General features: G+C 42.8%; 1 protein-coding gene across 1 annotated transcript in view; it reads left to right on the top strand.

Annotated features, from left to right (window-relative positions):
* The first annotated feature begins 347 nt into the window (after positions 1–347).
* notch1b (notch receptor 1b) overlaps positions 348–18,329 on the top strand; it is a 43,308-nt gene continuing 25,326 nt past the window's right edge. Inside the window, exons 1-8 of the mRNA XM_086315169.1 lie at positions 348–616; positions 1,267–1,348; positions 13,473–13,729; positions 13,915–14,253; positions 16,072–16,194; positions 16,284–16,517; positions 16,695–16,850; positions 17,233–17,418. Of these exons, the coding sequence (XP_086171295.1) occupies positions 559–616; positions 1,267–1,348; positions 13,473–13,729; positions 13,915–14,253; positions 16,072–16,194; positions 16,284–16,517; positions 16,695–16,850; positions 17,233–17,418 (1,435 nt within the window). The 5' untranslated portion in view covers positions 348–558. The remainder of the gene's footprint in view (positions 617–1,266; positions 1,349–13,472; positions 13,730–13,914; positions 14,254–16,071; positions 16,195–16,283; positions 16,518–16,694; positions 16,851–17,232; positions 17,419–18,329) is intronic.

An 18,329-nucleotide genomic window follows, 5' to 3' on the forward strand; every position in this document is an offset into this window, starting at 1 on the left:
CTGGCATAAAGTACAATAAAGTAGAGCCTGTCTTTATTTAAGATGTTAAGGACTAAGATAATTCATACATCGACTGGATTAACGCCCAGTCCCTTTTTTAAAGTGCCCAACAGTTTCTTTTTAACTCTCACGGTAAATACTTGATGTAATCTGCAGGACTAATGATCCAGACGCGTTAATTAACCTCTCACTACATGGGAAAACCGCTCGGGGGAAACACAAACAAACTTCCTTACTGTCACTTTATCAAGTTGTGCAGCTTGCGCCTGTCTGGGGACCAACTGAGTGATTGTTCATGTGTCCGTGGAAGAAAAACGCCCCTCGGTGCGGAGCGGCGGATGGAGATCAGATCATTCCCAACTCGGGACCCGAAGTGACAACATCTCATGCTCGGAGTTCAGCGTTACTGTGTGTTTTTTAACTCTCTCTCTCTCTGTGGACCTTACTCAAGGATGAACTGAAATAGTTTTTGTATTTTCACTGTCGAAGAGGAAGACACATTATCGGATCTATGAAAAAACCCACGTGGATTTGTACAATCATTTTAAACCAGAAGGAATGCATATTTTGTCTGTCAAACTAACTTTCTTGTTGTCGCTGATAGGAGTAACACGAGGTGAGTGGCGGGGGAATCTCTCGGTGGTAGTTTCCTGCTTGAGAAAGTTGAGAGAAAAAAAATCACTTTTATGACTATTTAGTCTGTAAAATGTCCAAAGTGTGTGAATTGATCTTGATGCGCTCACTTTTTTGTGAACTGAGGCTAAAGTGCAGAATTTTCCAAACTTTATTGCCGCCTGCAGGGTTCATCTGCTAATTAACAGTCATGATGTTTACTTTTTTTATTTCTTTTGCACCTGTTGGATTTAGCAAAACCTTTACGGTTTCACCTCTCCTGGATCAGTTTGCGCATTTTTGCTCTGCAGGCAGCTCTTGAGCACTTGCCCGGCAAACACTCAACTTTTTCTCACTAGTGTGTAAACGCATGCCTTTGCACTCTGGATTGGGAGCAGTGTGAGCGCGTTTGTGTGTTTTAATAATATCGCAAAGCTGTGTTATCCTCCGAGATGGCACAGTCTTTTTTTTAAATTAGGACAGCTAAACTACAACATGTGATTCACACTTAGATTTTACATTTATGGGGAGAAACAAACATATTTGGAAGCTGTTCTTTCTGCAACACCTGGAGGGATTGTTGTACAGGCAATAATCAGTGATTTCAGAGGAGTGTGAGGAAAGCACACAAGTATTAAAACTTTCTGTTTGCAGGTCTGAGATGCTCCAAACAGGCGGAGTCGTGTTTGAACCATGGGAAATGTCAAACAACTCTAGATGGCAACGAAGAGTGCAAGTAAGTTCAACAACTGCATTTGCTTTTTTTAAGCCAAAGAATAATAAGAAACATCTGCACGGAAGAGATGTGGGATTGTGGAATCTATGAGATTTATTTTATTTTTCATTTTTATTGTTACTCTTCTGGGACGCAAATGGCCAGCGAGCTGAGACAGAAACTGAGTGGACATTGATGAGGACAGGGGTCACCCGATGAGAGAGAGTGTGTTACTGCCACCACACTCTCTCCTCTGCAGCCAAACTCTCGCAGCCCTAAATCTTGTTTTTCTTTTCTTTCACGAAGCGACAGCTGGGTTTGCCAGAAGCTCGGCGACCATTGTTCTCCCCTACGATTAATTCTGTGTGACTAATCTGGGTGAGGCTTCCCAGAGAGACCCTCAGACCCTGTCCTCCTACAACCCCCCCCCCCCCCCCCCCCCCCCTCCTCTCTCCTGGGATTTGGTCCCCTCCTCAATGGCCCTCAGTGCTCTCTCTCTCTCTCTCAGTCCCCTGGACAGATGGCAGAGGCTGGAGGATTTTCTAAACTGCTTAAAATGGGCACGAGTTCTGTATTTTGTCTGCAGAGTTTTGTGTTTTGAGATGTTTTCACTTCAGATGCTCCGACAACATGCTCCCGCAACAATAGCCTTCGTTGGCTCTATTTCCACCCTGGCATGAGCTGCATCAGCCAGTGTCACCTTACTGTCGCAAAGACCGGTGACCGCCGAGTGATTGGGCTGGCCAGGTCACAGCTTTGGGACTGAAAGACCTTGGCAGCCATCTTGGCCCTTTGCCACATCTTAATTTGGTCTTGTTGTGTATTCACCCCCACCCAATCCCACCCCACCTCCTCACTGGGCCACAAAGCAATCATTGTGCCCCTGCACTGTCTTCCCTCTCAGACGTCTCCAATTAAACATGGAGATGGGCATCGTCGCGGTTTTGAAAAGGTTTGAGCGGGCACACGAGGTTCAGCATGCCTTTGTGTGTTTCAGTGTTTTCTCCCTCATTGTGTTAGTTGTCACCACACCACCAGAAGGCCAAAAAAAATAAAGTTCAAAGGTTCTCTGAGGTCAGGCAGACTGTCTAAATAGACATAAAACAGACAATAAAACAGTAACTGCTTTCGATTCCATCTTTTCTGAAAGGTAGCTCTGGGCATTTGGTTTTTCTTGCATTTCTATTACAATATGTTATTCACAGTGATATGAAGTTAAGAAGAATTTTGTTAGGCTTTGTGCGTATAAATGTGTGTAGTTTCTCAATGTCAAGAGTAAATTTAATATTGTTAAAAGTGGAGATTTAGAGCGACATTTAAGGGCACCGTGAATTACTACACAGTCACTGTTGTACTAAGTCCTGTGTGCAAGCTTTAGAACTTGAAAAGAGATGAAAAATGCACAGAATCAATGCAGGATAAGCTGTTATATACTTGTAGACTTTCAGTTGCTAGTATTAGGCAGACCAAGTCACTGGATTTTTGCTACATGATGCAAGAAACGGCACTGCTGAACTCTTTTTTTTTTTTTTAAGCGAATTCTGCCTCTATCACAATATTTTGCTTTGCAGTCTCTCACTGATGAAATGCCAAAAGTCATTTTCTCAGCCTTTAAAAAGCTTCCCCAGAACCTTAAAACACAATATACAATCCTAAGTACTTATCAGGTTAATTGGCCAGTAAGCTGATCTTCAAAGTGAACCAGTGTAAGAGATTAACAAACCAGCTTCTTGCTTCACTCTACAGCTCCAAAACTCAGAGAGACGTTTACTGATGCTATCGCTCTTTTTACATGAACCTCATTCTCCAAGATTGATGACTTCCACAGTAAGTGGGTTGATCCAGCCAGTGCTTCAGCTCTTGTTAAAGCAGCACAGCTGGAAGTATCACGACACGAACAGCGAGAAATAATTGCAACCAGGTGGATCCTGTTTGAAGCTTAGTGTAAAAATAGGTGTAAGATGATGATTAATGTGCGCTTTTTTTAATCAGTTAAATGTTTACAACATTCTCAGCTCACAGATTGTGTTTTTCTTCTTCATGCTTGTCAGAATTACAGTCTGGGTTTCTCCTCAACTAATTAGCTGCCACTCTCGAACTCAAGTGCTATATCGAGGTCAAGTAAGTGGCATTGGATAGTTCAGTTTTATGTAGTTTGTCAAAGATGCCTACTTGACATGCCATGCCATAAATACCTCATCCTCGTATCTGGCTTGGCCCAATGACATCCCAACTGAACTTTATCTCCGGAGAGCTTCGAGGAGGCCTCTCATTTACTGTGTAGGCTTGGCAGCAGCAGAAGGCAGTGACAGAGCTGAGCCAATCCAGACTAGGAAAAATAACTCACAGATTCCAGTGGCACAGTGGCCAGAATCAAAGCAGCTTGCAGCAGAGCTCCCTCTCTTTCCTGAGAGTTGAGAGATGTCAGGCTGGGACAGGGGCGAGGAAGGATGCTGCTGAGAGATCACATACTTTCACCGTTAGCTGGTCAAAGTGATGAAAAAACGCAGCTGAAAGCATGTTGATAGCAGCGTGAAGTGGTGAGCTGTTGCAAGGGTTTAAGTTTGCATAGTAGGTGAAGGATCGGAGTTTGGCCAGATGAATACTATAGACCCACTGTCATATCTCGACTATAGCAGCATCCAATGCCTTTATTTACTTCAGCTACAGAAGGTAGCTGGCCCTTGTTTGAAGCTGCTTTCTAATTCCCTTTGTTTGGTCACTATTACTTACTCTGGCATTTAGGGGGACAAAAACCCTTTGTCCAGGTATTTAATTATGAAAAGTTTATAACTGTATCATACACAGAGGACCAAGTTCCAAGCACTGGGGCTTTAATACACTTTTTTTTCAAGCTAAGATCTAATCATAGCAACATGACATGATGCCTTGATATGGTTCATTTGCAACTTTCGATTGCATGCAACAGTCCTTGTGAGTAAACTAAGTTGGCCCACTTGTTGCTGAGATGCATCTGTGTGTTTGTTTGTTTCCAAAACTTAAGCTCTGCTCTCAATTTATGAGCTTGAAAGCGCTGTGCATAACGTTTTTCACTTTCAGCCTGCACACACTGAGCTGGTTGGAAATTCCCTGAAAAAAAATACGGGTAAAGTTGTTTATTTCTAATTTATCGTTAAGAACACACCTGCCTTCACACACCTGTGCTCCCAGCGACACTCAGTAGCCATATCTGCTCCTTTGATTCTTGAAAGGGGTTAACAAATTTAGGCTCTGAAAATGTGAGAAGTTTAATCCTGCTGTTAGGATCTGCTCATTTGTTGGCATTTTGAGCAAACGTTGCCTCAGATAACAGCCAGTCGTTAATTCCTTGCTGGTATGTGCAACTGCTACAGTATTAGATCCACCTTCAGTGAAAGTGAGCCCTTGTCTCTCCGGTTCTGGGCATTCTTCAATGGCACCTCTGTTCACTCCAGTCAGATGAGTCTATCTTAGCCTCCCCCGCATGCTCTCCACTCCCCCCTGCACCTCTATTCAGAGTCAGGAAGCAGAATCCAAGTGGCCTAAGGGAAGAAAAGGTGCCGTATCTGATCATATCATCACACAACGAGAAGCACATAGTGCGAGCCTTTTATATGGCCACTGCTGCCAGTGTTAGGTTCCCTTTGGCTCGAGTCCGCCTGGTGAGAGGAGAGCTCTGGCTGACTGAAGCGACTTGGTGGTGGGGAACCTCAGTGCCGAGGATTAGTGATATTTGAACCCCCCCTGTTTGGCATATGCCAAGACAAATCACATAAACTTTGATCATAGGCTAAGAGGACTGACAGTCAGCGTGTGTGTGTGTGTGTGTGTGAGAGAGAGAGAGAGACAAAGAAGCTTTGCACACTCCAAACCACACTTCCTCATTTCTTTTATTTTCCTTCCGGCAGACCACCTGTCTTTGGGTTATAGTATAACAACTAGGAGGAACACACACTCTCCCATACAGCAGCATGCTCCATAATACCCATGATTACTTGTGGTTTTGCCCATTCAGCTTCACATAGAAAAATGACTTTGTCTGCCAGGTGTGCTTTTAGCTTGCAGTCACACTCACAAACAGAATAATTAAGAGAGTGGAGTGTGATGCCTTTATCGTGAACCAGAGCAGTTTATAACAGCAGTAATGCTGATTGTAGGACTGATATTAGTGTCTGTTACATGGCAACAAAAAATAAAAAGTACAGATTTGCTCAAGGGTTAAAAGTTTCAGCAGGAATCATAGTGTGCTAGGATTGTTTGGGAGTGGTCAGAATTTGCCTTTGATAGAAAGGTCTGCGCTCTCTGTGAGTGCACCAAATATAATGAAGTGATCAAATCTAATCTAACTTTGATTTTATTACATTGAAGCAGGGGGTTTTATTCAGTGGGGACACTGAAGGGAAGGTGTTGAGGTGAATTTCAATTGTATTAATTGGTGGAGATATTTCTAAAGCTCTAACACTGATACAATATTTAAAGATTAGAAATGTAATGCAAATAAATGTTAAAAAGTCACAGTATTACAACCAAATGTTCTGTATTTCCACCTCATGCCAACACAAAGCTGTAGAGCATGGACACATGACTTTTGGAGGCGTTCTTTGTGACTGCCACCAGGATCTCAGAAGTCCATCTTTTGGGTCCTGTGTGTTGTGTGGTGGAGCCTCTGTTGAGGACATCTTTGGGCTCCTTGTTGCTTTCCTCTCTGTTCCATGGTGGCAGGGTGGACTGCAGGTGCAGCCATTGTGGTTTACATCAGAGCATTGTATTGCAGTGATGAATTAACTTGCTTCAACCATCAGTAGGTTTAATCTTGGTGTTATCTTGTATGTATGTTTTGAAATAACAGAAGAAATGCTTCTTTTAAAGGTAGAAAACGCCTGATAATCATCATGTTTTGCTAGCTGCCTTCAGTGTTTAAAATAACAGGACTGACATGAGAAACCTGGCAAACAAAGTAGTAAATAAGTAAGCCAAAGTGACAGCTTTCACTCTTAAATCAACCTGATAATCTGATAAGAAAGAGGCTGGGAAAACCTAAAAGAAACATGTATTAGTCCTTTTGAGCAGTAGAAACTTTCACTATTAAACATTGGCTGTTTGGAAGTTACAGTCATTTCACTTTGTTTTGTGGCTGTTAGCACACACACACAGGGTTGTCTTAACAGCCAACAGTTTAACAGCGATGTACATGTTGGACAATTTTTCATTCTCTGGCTCACCCTTGAAGTAACAACCTGAGGATCCTGTTGTGCTGTCAGTTACACCTTCAGACACCCGTGAAGCCCTTAAGTGGTTCCCAGCCTCGTAAAGTGGCAGTAGCAGAAGTCATTAGAGCTGCTATTACGCTCATGACATGCGCGCACACACACACACACACACACACACACACACACTGAGTGTTTTGTCCAAAGGGGAGCTTTTTCTTTCCCATGGGCTATACTGCTCCCAAATAAACAGGGTCTCTAATGAAGGCTGCCAGATGTGGGCTGGCCAGGTCAGCTCTCCTGTACGATTAGAGAGGGAGGAAAAGAAGGATGAATATAAAGAGAAGGCAAGAAGTGGAAGCACTTCCCCCTGTAATTTCTGTAGCCAGTTGGGATTTGATGGTAACTTTGGTTTCATTTCCACAACAAACAACAAGCCTGGTTTTTGTGCCAGGTTCGGTTTTAGTGAAGAGTTATTTATATTTGCGTGATTCAAGCCAAATGCATGTGTTAAAGAGGTGTTTGCTACTGTGCAGACTGCTGGGAAAACACAGGAGAGGAAGAAAGAGAGAGGTAAGTGTCGTGGAAAGGAGGGGAGAGTGCCCCTTCACCCCTGGGCAGTGCTACTAAAACAGATCCGATGAGACCAAAGGGGAGTTAGACCAGACATGAACCAAACAGCCAGGAAATGAGATAAGGTGGTGGGGAGACAGGAGAGATAAGGGGAGGGGGGAGAGAGAGGAACTACATCATTTGACTCCTAGACACAAGGTCAGTTAGTCAAACTTATAAGGGAGAAAGGAGAGGAGGAGGAGAAAAACAATTAGTTGAAGAAACTGGGAGAAATGTGACAGACCATTGTCTCACATGTTTCACACATCAGGGGATCGTCCACTTCAGACATGTTCTCACCGCTGGAAATACAGGTGGCAGGACACATGACAGCCACTTGCTCCCTGTGAATACACCGGACAGGATATTGATTTGCTCTCGCATTTGCACAGCTGTACATCATGCAGGCATCTTTACTCGGAAGTCGACTGATTAAAGACAATCCATTTAAATCACTTTTGACTTTTTGTTGGTGCTTTTTTAATCAGACTAGTAAATTAGATACCAGGAACATCTCTAGATTAATGTCCAATCCAAGTGATTTAAACATTCGTGTTCTCACATGCACCTCTGTTGACTGGCATTCAAAATCTATAAGCCATAAAGAAGGTGGCTGAATGGGCTATTCCAACACTGTTAAAATCTATCATACCAACAAAGTCCTAGTTTTAGCTTCCAGTTTTTCCAGTTTCTTCCATGATAGTAAGTGAAATGTCTTTATGTGTTTGAAAATGTTACTGGAAAATGAGACGGGTGTTTTTAATACCCAGCAGATCAAGCGAAACAAAGAATTATCCTAAAAAAATCCTGATCAAGTTGCTAATGGAAATGGAACCAGACAGTGATCTGTTTCTCACAGAGCTTTACATGCCACAGTAATTGAATAAATACACAACCTAATTCACTAAGCTTCTCAAAGAGCACATAAAGCAAGGCCCATGCAGCTGCCAAAATCTCTTTGCTTATTCTAGGTTTTTATTTGTATACAGTGCACATGTGTAGCCTACATATTACATGCTCCCATCTGCGTGTGACCTCAGAAAGATGGCAGATGGCAGATTGGCTCGGCACTGAGGAAAACCCCTTTAGAGTGACGCCTGGCTGAGGGTCAGATGTCACCACAACATCTGCTGCAGGCTCGAGCCGCCGCCCGGCCCTGTTATGCATCCCATCAGTGGTGCAGACCTGTTGCCACGGGCTACAGCGGCAGCGACTGAAGAAGAGATGGCCCGGGAGTGAGCGCAGAGGAGAACAATGAGGGCTGCTGGGGAGGGATGACAGAAAAGATAATAACAGTATCGGCCTTACCGCGGAGATAATTCCACTGCTGTGCTGCAGTTACACGATACCTCCCAAACACCTGATATTTGCTCAGCTTCTGATTTGTGCTCCACTTTTCATGTCTTCTTTATTTACCTTTCTAGCAGCCCAGTTTATCGACTGCTGTTGAGATTATCCCGCTTCCCGGGCCGGGCAGATTTCACTTGTTGAAGCAGCTGCTTTGCTCTGTTTGTTTTGAACACAGCCAAGACTTGATAAAAGAGTCGTTGAATATCTTTTGTCTTACCCACCTTTTTTTATGTGTTTGGGCTCTTATCGAGGCAGTTAAAATTGATGCCCGTAAAAGCTGTTTTGTGCTGAGTGTGTACTTGACAGGCTATCGCCAAGTTAAAGAGCAAACTGTTAACATTCTTTGTCAAGCGTGTGCTACAGTTGACTTAATGCTAGCATCCCAGGCGGAGTGTGTTTGAATAGTGTGTCCACGTGCTTTGAGGTAAGGGTGCAAGGGGCTCTGTCTGTTTGTCTTTTAGACCTTGGTGTGAGATGCAGAGCTGTTTTTGTGAGGGCAGAAACCGGTTTCAAAAGCTAGTGCAAGTCTTTTCCAAGACCCATAAAGGGAAGCTGCCAGCAAGCCCCTATTGAGGTTTCTCAGGTTAAGAATCAGGACAGGAGGCTCTTTAGAGTAAACACCAGAAAATTCCTTCTGCCTCCTTTCTGCCTTTCTCTCCTTGAAAACCAAACCAAACCAGTTTCCTTTCTCTCAGACGTCTTTGTTTGTCCCAGTGCATGTCTGTGTGTCTCTGTCTATGTGCGTCTGTGTGTGTGTTTTGGATTTTTAGCTTTTCCTTTTGCCTTGTGCTTGGCCTCCAGCATTGCAGACCACAAAAAAAAAAGTTGCAGAGCAGCTTGGAGTATCTTGGATGAAACTTTTGGGAGGATGAGCATTAAGCAGATGCGAGTTATAAATCCGACTGTGCTGTCTTACAAATGAAAAGAAGGGGTTTTAGGAGAAAAGGGGTGAGAGAGAGGGTTTTGGAGGGAAAGAGAGTGCACAGAGGGGAGCGAGTGGATGCCAGCAGCCATACAGCTTTGAACAGAGGAAGTGAAAAAAAAAAAAGAAATCAGGAGTGAGCACATATAGTGGAAGGACAATTCAGAGAAAGATTTTTTTTTTTTTGGGGGGGGGGGGGGGGGGGAGAGAAAGAAGAGGAAAGAGGAGGTCTAACAGCTGAATACGCCCGGCCTGTGGTCAGCGCTGAATGGGGAGGAAAAACAATGGGCCCACTCATCCTTCGCTCTCCTTTCTATGCCTCTCTCACTCCTCATTTTTACTGCTAAGTATTTGTGGGAATGGTGGGGGGCATTCATTCAAATACCAACACTGTGAAAAAATGTCCAAATCAACATGTTATTTAACTTTGAGTCCTTAAATTTCCATTCTTTTGATTGCTATTTTACATTTTTACAGTATGTTAATAAATACCTCAAGCCAGAAACAACTAGTTTAAAAAGAATAGTGAATCACAACATAACGCATTTATTTTTGTGAGAGATGAGGGCACGGCCCTCATCTCTCTTAGTGTTTGAGGACAGTAGTCAGATGGGGTGCCATGGAAAGGAAGGAGGCTAAGTGTTGGGGATATGGGAGACAAGGGGTAAAAGGGAGGGGGGGGGGATGACTGGCCGGGGTAGCAGCTGCTGTCTCCTCATTAGCATGCGCACCTGCTCCCTGCGGCCTTTTTCCAGCGAGCTCGTGTGGCGCCTCACGACCTCAGCACCCGCCACCGCTGGGGCTTAGCTGGACTGGCCTTCTAGCAGCCAAATTTTCTCTTGGCCGATTCCCCAACCCCAGACTCACTGCAACACACACATACTTCCACTGTCCCCTGTCGGGTTAAATAGAGATGCTCTATGTGGAAGAATGTCCATAGATTTTAATGTACAGCTGTTTTATCAGATTAACTCAGTGTTGCTGCTGCATAGACTGCTGAAATACTTTGTAACTACTAAATATGAATTTACATTTTTTTTTAGAAGTTTTCAGTGTTGCTTATTTAAGTTTATTTGACATTTCATGACAGACTGAGCATTTCTCTTGGTTCAGATTGGAAAAACCCAGAGGTCATCAGGACAAGACACATTTTATGTGCATAAGTCAAGTCTAATGGCTCAGTCTGGTAATTCTCCTTAGCGTCAGACCAGGGTTTGCTTCTTTTCTAGGTGTGAAAGATTTATGTGTCTTTTACTGGCATTTGGAAACAATGTGTCCTGAAAAGTTGCCAACAATTTTACTGTAAGAGAAACGGCAGTATTTTCAGATCATTAATCAAAATGGTTTTTTTTATAATAGCTAGACATTTCACATTTCACTTCCTTTGAAAAGTAGGTCTTCAGAAAAGGCTTGGTTTACAACAGTTTATTGTGGAGTTTTTTTTACTCTTGGCTCTGTGTGATGTCAGTTACAGCAGATATACTTAATATGGTTATCTCAGGCACACAGCTCTGACTCTGAGCACAGAAGCCCCACCCACTCTGTTCAAACCTTTTGTTCATGATACAAGCAGCCAATCAGAAGAAAGCTGGCTTCTTTCAAACAAATCACATTGACCTGGTGTTAATAAATAAGGATTATTTTTCACTGTGAATCACATAATGCTCTCTTCTAGAGTCCATGAATAAAAATATAGCGCTGGAACGAGTAGGTCTACTTTTATAAATGGCCTCAGACTAAATGACAAGCATGCAAGGTGCCACTCTTTGCTCTAGACATGGTGAAATGCCACCACTCACTGCTACTGTTTATGCAGTTGGCAGCCTAGCATGTCATGTTTTCTTTTCTTTGCCACAGTCCTAAAGCTGTCTAATCCCATGAGGGGGAGACCCTGTCTAAACACACGCCTGTCCCTGCACAGGGTCCACAGCTCGGCCCCACTTACACTAACATACACACAGGGTGGACGCCCTGGGAATGTTTGGGGACAGGGTCCTGTCAGCCCCTCAGTGCTAACAGACTGGCTGGCTCGGGTCAGGTATTTGAGAGCAATTTGGGTTTTTTTTTAATGTCTTTCATGCTTTGTGCACAATGGTTTTTGTGTGAGAACAAAACAAGAGAAAGAAAACTCTTGCTGGTCAGGCATGTGCATAAAAAAACTCCAACAGAGCAAAAAAACAAATCTGCATTTTAGGACATTCTCTATGTAGTTTTCCGCTACATGGGAATTCACTTTTCAGAAATCTTTCATGAATCTTGAGTGGTTGCACTGCAGTGTCTTTCACTTCATCCCCTGCCCATCCTCTTGTCTGATGCGTGAGCAAATCCTCTCTGGGGAAGACAGAATAACGAGCACTGAGGTGGTGGCACGGTGCTTTGAAGTTGCCATAATGTTGGCTTGCAGCTCAAACTGTGGCATAGATGCTGCCTTGTACACAGGATGAATGAGTGCTGACAAAAGGGTCAAAGTGAGCAGATTCCAGTCCTCAGAGCTGCTGAAGAGTGCCATGATGGCTGCTTTTCTCATACCTCCACTTTTGGGAAGGACGGATTAGGAACAAGATTTCCAAATACCACAGATTTTTCTTTTGTGCCCCTAGCCAACCAGCATTATTGACAATAGGATTGAATCTTTGAAATGCTGTGAACTGCTTGGATTTATGGGTCAGTTAGAGCAGCAAAAAGGACTGAGTATTAAACCTCAATCAGTTTTTGGTTAAGACAGAGTGTGTCTGTTAGATGTAAGTGGCTGGTTAAAACTAAAGAGTTTTCCATACCAAGAAATATGGCTTTACTTTACTTCCAGCCCACAAATCTGTGGATACGCAAGGAGCTGTGAAACATTCCTTCATGTAATCTTTCTGCCTGTGTGTATGCATGTGTAAAATAGTGATCACCGTCTGTCTTTGTGCGGGTATATGTATGTGTGTGTGGCCCTGTGTAAAATAGCGATCACCGTCTGTCTTTGTGCGTGTGTGTGGCCCTTTTGTTGAGCCGCGCGCATCCTCAGGGGACATGCTTTCAGCTCCTCTCATTGTAATTGTAAATGTGTGAATGTGCCTCTGTGATCAGCGGCTCTCTCTCTGGGAACTTGTTCGCTGGGGTCCGAGCAGCGTTTATGACTCAGAAACAACCTGTGAGAAACATCACAGGAGCTTGTCCCCCTCCCCTCGCTGCCCAGACCACTCTGTTTTATAGCTTCAAACACATTGTCCACAGGGGGTGACAGTAGAAAGACAAATGTCCGTTTAAAGCATAGTTTCTCATTGCTGTGTTGCCGTGTCGTAGAAACAAGCCAATGATTGATACGGACAAAAAGGTAGCCTTGCTCATTTAAAGTCATATTAGCATTGTGGACTTTTGACTGAATGGATAAAAAAATGTATGAATTTATTAGTCCATCTTGTGGATGGATTATTGGTAAATTGCTGGTATTCATGATAGAACAATACTTTTCACTAAAGGTATAATAAGAATTGTTTAAGTTTTTTATTTTTTAGGACTGACACGGGAAACAATGAATTTAATAAAATTACTGGGAATGTGACGCATTCACCACTCTGTCTACAAAAAAACTAATACTGCTTCAATTCATATCACTAAAGGGAAAAAAGTGGGAGTATACTATGTGTGTGTATATATATATATATATATATATATATATATATATATATATATATATATATACTAGTGTACTATATGTATACTATGCATATTGAAATCTGCTAAACAGAAGTCCAATTAATAAATAAAAATCAATTAAATAAGAAACTGGCAGCTTTTAGTATATGAATTTGTCAGTTTTAGCTCTAGCACATTGGCTTGCTTTGGAAAGTAGTGTGCACATCCTCAGAAAAATGAAGAGTAAATGGTAAATAAAAATAAAGTATAATCCATAATAAAGTATAATCCAAACATCACCCTGATTAGCAGCTGAGAATCTCAGTTCTTATCATGGCTTTTATTAATACTTAAAGTATAAACCTCTTACATATTAAATTGTTTAAATATGACAAAATTATTATCTTTCTCATAAAGAAACTGACCTCTGACCTCCCTCATCTGCTGTTTCCAGGTGCCATGATGGATTCCTAGGAAACAGGTGCCAGTTTCCTGATCCATGCACCGCTTCGCCATGTGAGAACGATGGCATGTGCCACCACACATTAAGCGAGAACAGTGTGGACTTCTTTTGCAGCTGCAGGCCAGGCTTCGTAGGCCTCCACTGCCAGATTGTCAATCCCTGCACCAGCATACTTTGTCGCAACGGAGGCACCTGTGCTTTGGACAATCTCCAGAGTTACAAGTGTCATTGTCCACCTGGATGGTTAGGTAAAATAAAACAGTGCTATGATATTGAACCAATGGTTGGTTGATGATAAATAAGATTGGAAACTAGATAACTGGATAACAAAAGTAACACTCTTTGTTTATGGGTCATTTTGAGGTTGTGAAATCCCAGAAATCTGTATCTAGCAATGTGTTTAATCTTTCACACAATATCTTTGTGCCTTCAGGTAAGCAGTGTGAACGAGCCGACCCCTGTACCTCTAATCCATGTGCCAACAGTGGACAGTGCTCCGTCATTGAATTCCAGTACATCTGCACCTGCACGCCCTTCTTCACTGGAATGACCTGCACACAGGATGTCAACGAGTGCGACATAAAGCCATCGCCCTGCAAGAACGGCGGGGTGTGCATCAACGAGGTCGGCAACTACCGATGTCAGTGCCCACCGGACTACATAGGCAAGCACTGTGAGAGCCGCTACTTCCCCTGCAACCCGTCACCCTGCCAAAATGGAGGCACCTGCATCCAGAAGGGAGAGACGAGTTACGAATGTTCCTGTGTGCCAGGTAACATTAAGCTGCATTAAAACACGTCTTAAATGATTTGATCATTTGCTGTACAATTGCTCTAAAGTGGGCCTCCTGTGCTTTTCTTCAGTCATGTAAATAAAGTGACTATGTTGAATACTGAGGTCAGCAAATTTTTTATTCTAGGCTTTTAATATTCAGGAGTTTCTTTTTAAAAAGGAATAAAATAAAGGTGTACTGTTTAAGAAGCTGTGGTAAGGTGGGATTGATCAGATCCATTAACGTTTGTGAAGTTAAAGCCACCATGACACCCCATTGAATCAAGGTTAGGTGATTCCTAAATATCAGCACTGCGAGTGGCTGATTAAGTGGTGATGTCATTTTAGGCTGGGCTGCTCCTGTGTGTGCTGTGCCCTGTGTGAGTGTGTGAGTGTATTTGTACTTTGTTGTGCACAGTGTGCGAACAAAGCAGAGCAGGAAAGCATCCGGGCTTATCGTAAGGAAATGGTCAAAGGACAACATCCTTTTCACATGATGGAGTGAAGCAGTTCTTGCTGGGACTCCGGCCCTGCCCTCCACCCTGTCACCTCCACACACACTGACTTCACCTTGTTTTTTTCTGTTTCCTTCCAATTCAGAAATTCACGCAAAGAATTTGTGTGGCAACTTTCCATCCCGTCTTACTGGCAGCCTCGTCTGTTCTTTGAAAAGCCTAAAGAGAAAATAATGTGTTGGTCTCTCAGTTTTTTTTTAAAGTTATTACATACATTAAAGTAATTAAAAGAAAACATCCATGTAAGTCAGGGTTGGGATCTTCTAGGGTAAAGTGACTAAATGAATTGATCATGTGTGATTGGCTGAGTCGATCGCCAGTTGGTATTTTGCAAATATTGTAAATATTTAGCCTGCAAAGCACAATTCAAAGCACACACTACTAGGAACTTGCAGAGGGAATTGTGTTTTTTTCACATACAGAAGCATGGTAATGGCTTCAGTCACACAGGCCTAGAGATCAGTTGCAGTCACAAACCCGCATGTCATGTTGGAAGGAAGACGCCAATTTGTCTGCAAGCACTCGCAAACTACTCATCAAGTGGTAGTTAAAGTGTGAAAAGTGTGATGCAGAGACCTTTTGATGTGTTTGTTGCTGCTTGAGGACACGACTTTTACTTTGAAGGCAAACTTTCTCCTCTTACAGTTTGCACCACACTATTAAAAATGTCACTACAGCTCAGAGACTAAATGGTGAATACTTGTGACCGAATAATTGCAACCATGGCAATCTGTTAGCAACCAAACCAGTCGCAAGGTTTTTTTGTGTAGCAACCTCCGGTTGGATCCTCCAGCAACCACTCCCTAGTATCTAGGCCGGTTTGACTGAGCCCTGAATGACAATAACAAATTTCCGACAATAAAATTCAGTTGAAATTTGAGCAACATTGCAGTGGAAGCTGCAGACATCTGCTTTTTTTATATATTAGCAGTGGTTTAGCTTGGTTTCAGAAGCTGACTGTAAGTCGTTATGTGTTGTACTGGTTTTGCTTTGCATTTTACCCAGGATGCCAGCTGTACAGTGCAGTGGCTGCTTGTTGTGTAACCGTATAGGAGAGTGGCAGGCTTACCACAGACCTCAAAATGGTAAAGCCTCGCTTTTCTTGGGAAGGAAAAGACAGTTGACCACATTTAACTGCAAGTTTCATTCCCTTTGTTGTAAATGGGACATTGTTGTTTTCAAACCAGGAGAAATGAGAAACTAAATATTTAAAGTCTCGTTAAAGACGGCACAGTTTATGCAACGTAAACCCACACTGAAGCAAATTAATGGAGAGACGTTTTTCCTTTTTTTGTTAATGTCAGGTTTTACGGGGAAAAACTGCAGCCAAAACATTGATGACTGTCCAAATCATGAATGCCAGAATGGAGGGACCTGTGTTGATGGAGTCAACACCTACAACTGCCAGTGTAAACCAGAATTTACAGGTCTGTATGTTGTTGCTTCACTGTATGAGTCCGTGAAGAAGCCTGTCTGGGGACATACACCCACTTATCCTGGTGCTTCCACTTCACAGGCCAGCTCTGTAGAGAGGACGTCGATGAGTGCCAGCTGATGCCCAACGCATGCCAAAATGGCGGCACATGCCACAACACCTATGGCAGTTACCAGTGCGTGTGCGTGAACGGCTGGACCGGGGACGACTGCAGCGAGAACATCGATGACTGCGCCAGTGCGGCCTGCCATCAAGGGTCCACCTGCCATGACCGGGTAGCTTCGTTCTATTGTGAATGCCCCCCCGGCCGCACAGGTTTGTGGAATTTCGATCTTAGTGCATGGCAGCAGAACTTCTGCTTCTTAAGTTAAATACAACTGTTGTGCGAACTTAATCTGACACAAACTGTGTGAGCTAACCCAGTAAAACTGAAATTGATTGAAATCACTGGATATATAATGAAGTCCTTCTTATTTTTGTCCTCTGCACCAGGTCTGCTCTGCCAGCTGGATGATGCCTGCATGAGCAACCCATGCCAAAAGGGCTCCAACTGTGACACCAACCCCGTCACGGGAAATCATTTTTGTACCTGCCCCTCGGGATATGTTGGAGCTTCCTGTGATCAGGACATTGATGAATGCTCACTGGGTAAAACTCATCTTTTGCACACTGTCAGACATATTTCAACATCAGTATTCAGAGTTTAGCTTTACCACTGTCACGAAAACTTCAATTACCACACATTGGTTCGTAATTCCTTTATACAAGCTAAAATACAAGGTCATTCTTTTGCCCTATTATGGGTACTTTGGTACCCATAATTGTACCCCTAATTGCAGTAAATAACCCCCTCTGGGGTATTATTGCTGTAATCCCGCAGTTGAGGCTTTTGGTTTGGCTTTGTCAAACAACACTGAGCCACTCAACGTCCTATAATGTCTTTTATAGTGAAATTGCTGCTTTTCACATCCTTATGGACACACCAACCTGCTAAAGGAAGTGAAATTAAAGCCTGGATCTTTTTAAACAGGTTCCAATCCGTGTGAGCATGCGGGGAAGTGTATCAATACCAGGGGCTCATTCCAGTGTAAGTGTCAGCGGGGCTTTGTGGGACCACGGTGTGAGCTGGACATCAACGAGTGCATGTCGAACCCATGTTTGAACGAGGCTACATGCCTGGACCAAATAGGAAAATTCCAGTGTATTTGCATGCCAGGTAAGATGTCTGGTTATATGGAGAAGCTACTTTTTCAGTCACATTCCCACAGGGTGCACTCTGGAACGCTCTGCTGTGCACATTTGTAGAGTCCTTTGAGGGAAATGTGTCCCATATGAATACATTTAACTTGAATTTTGTTTGTTTTGGTTAATTTCACCAAATGCAGCAAATCATATGCACTAAACAAGTCTCCTATAATCAAAAATAGGTTTTGCTTTGAACTTTAAGTAGTTCAGCTCTCACAGACCGAGCCACACTTTGAATTCAAGTGTTTTCAGTCCCATTGCTGCAAGCCCCCCACCTAGCCAGGCAGTCTGTCTTTGCAAAAGTGTGTGGAAAAATGGATCTTTTTAAAGAACTCACTGAATGTGTGAAAGAAACTGTACTGTAATAGGATGAAGTCTTTGAAACAAGTAAATTTATGATATTTCTTCTGTAAGTGGTATTTATGCAGAATGGAAGCACAAAGTGTCAGACCATGTAAAGTTACAGAAGGCTAAAGTTACACAGTCATCATCAACTACAAAAAACTGCAGCAGGAGCTTTGTGGCTGAGCAGCTCATGTAGGTGTGATGTTGAGGTTGCCCTGTGTGTGTGTATTTTTACTTTTGCATGTCACGTAATTTGCTGTGTTCATGGGAGTTAAGAATAATAGTAGAATAACTAATTGGACAAGTAAAGTCAACAAATAAAACCCATGTGAATGACTTAGGATTCCTTTCAGAATGGGTTTGTTTTGAAGTTTAGAAATTGTTAGCTGATTAATTAATGAAATTTCTTTTTACATATTCTGAAATGTGAAGATTTGCAGTTTTGACTCTTTAGACTGAGTTATATTTAATTTTGGGGCTGATGGTCAGACTTTCAGCTCGACGACATCATCGTGGATTCTGATTGAATTTGTGTGA

The sequence above is a fragment of the Aulonocara sp. 'chitande type north' Nkhata Bay genome, linkage group LG12 (genome assembly GCF_057382095.1).
Source record: "Aulonocara sp. 'chitande type north' Nkhata Bay isolate Kocher_YH1m ecotype deep benthic linkage group LG12, A_spYH_male_GT1.1, whole genome shotgun sequence".
Taxonomy (NCBI): Eukaryota; Metazoa; Chordata; class Actinopteri; order Cichliformes; family Cichlidae; genus Aulonocara; species Aulonocara sp. 'chitande type north' Nkhata Bay.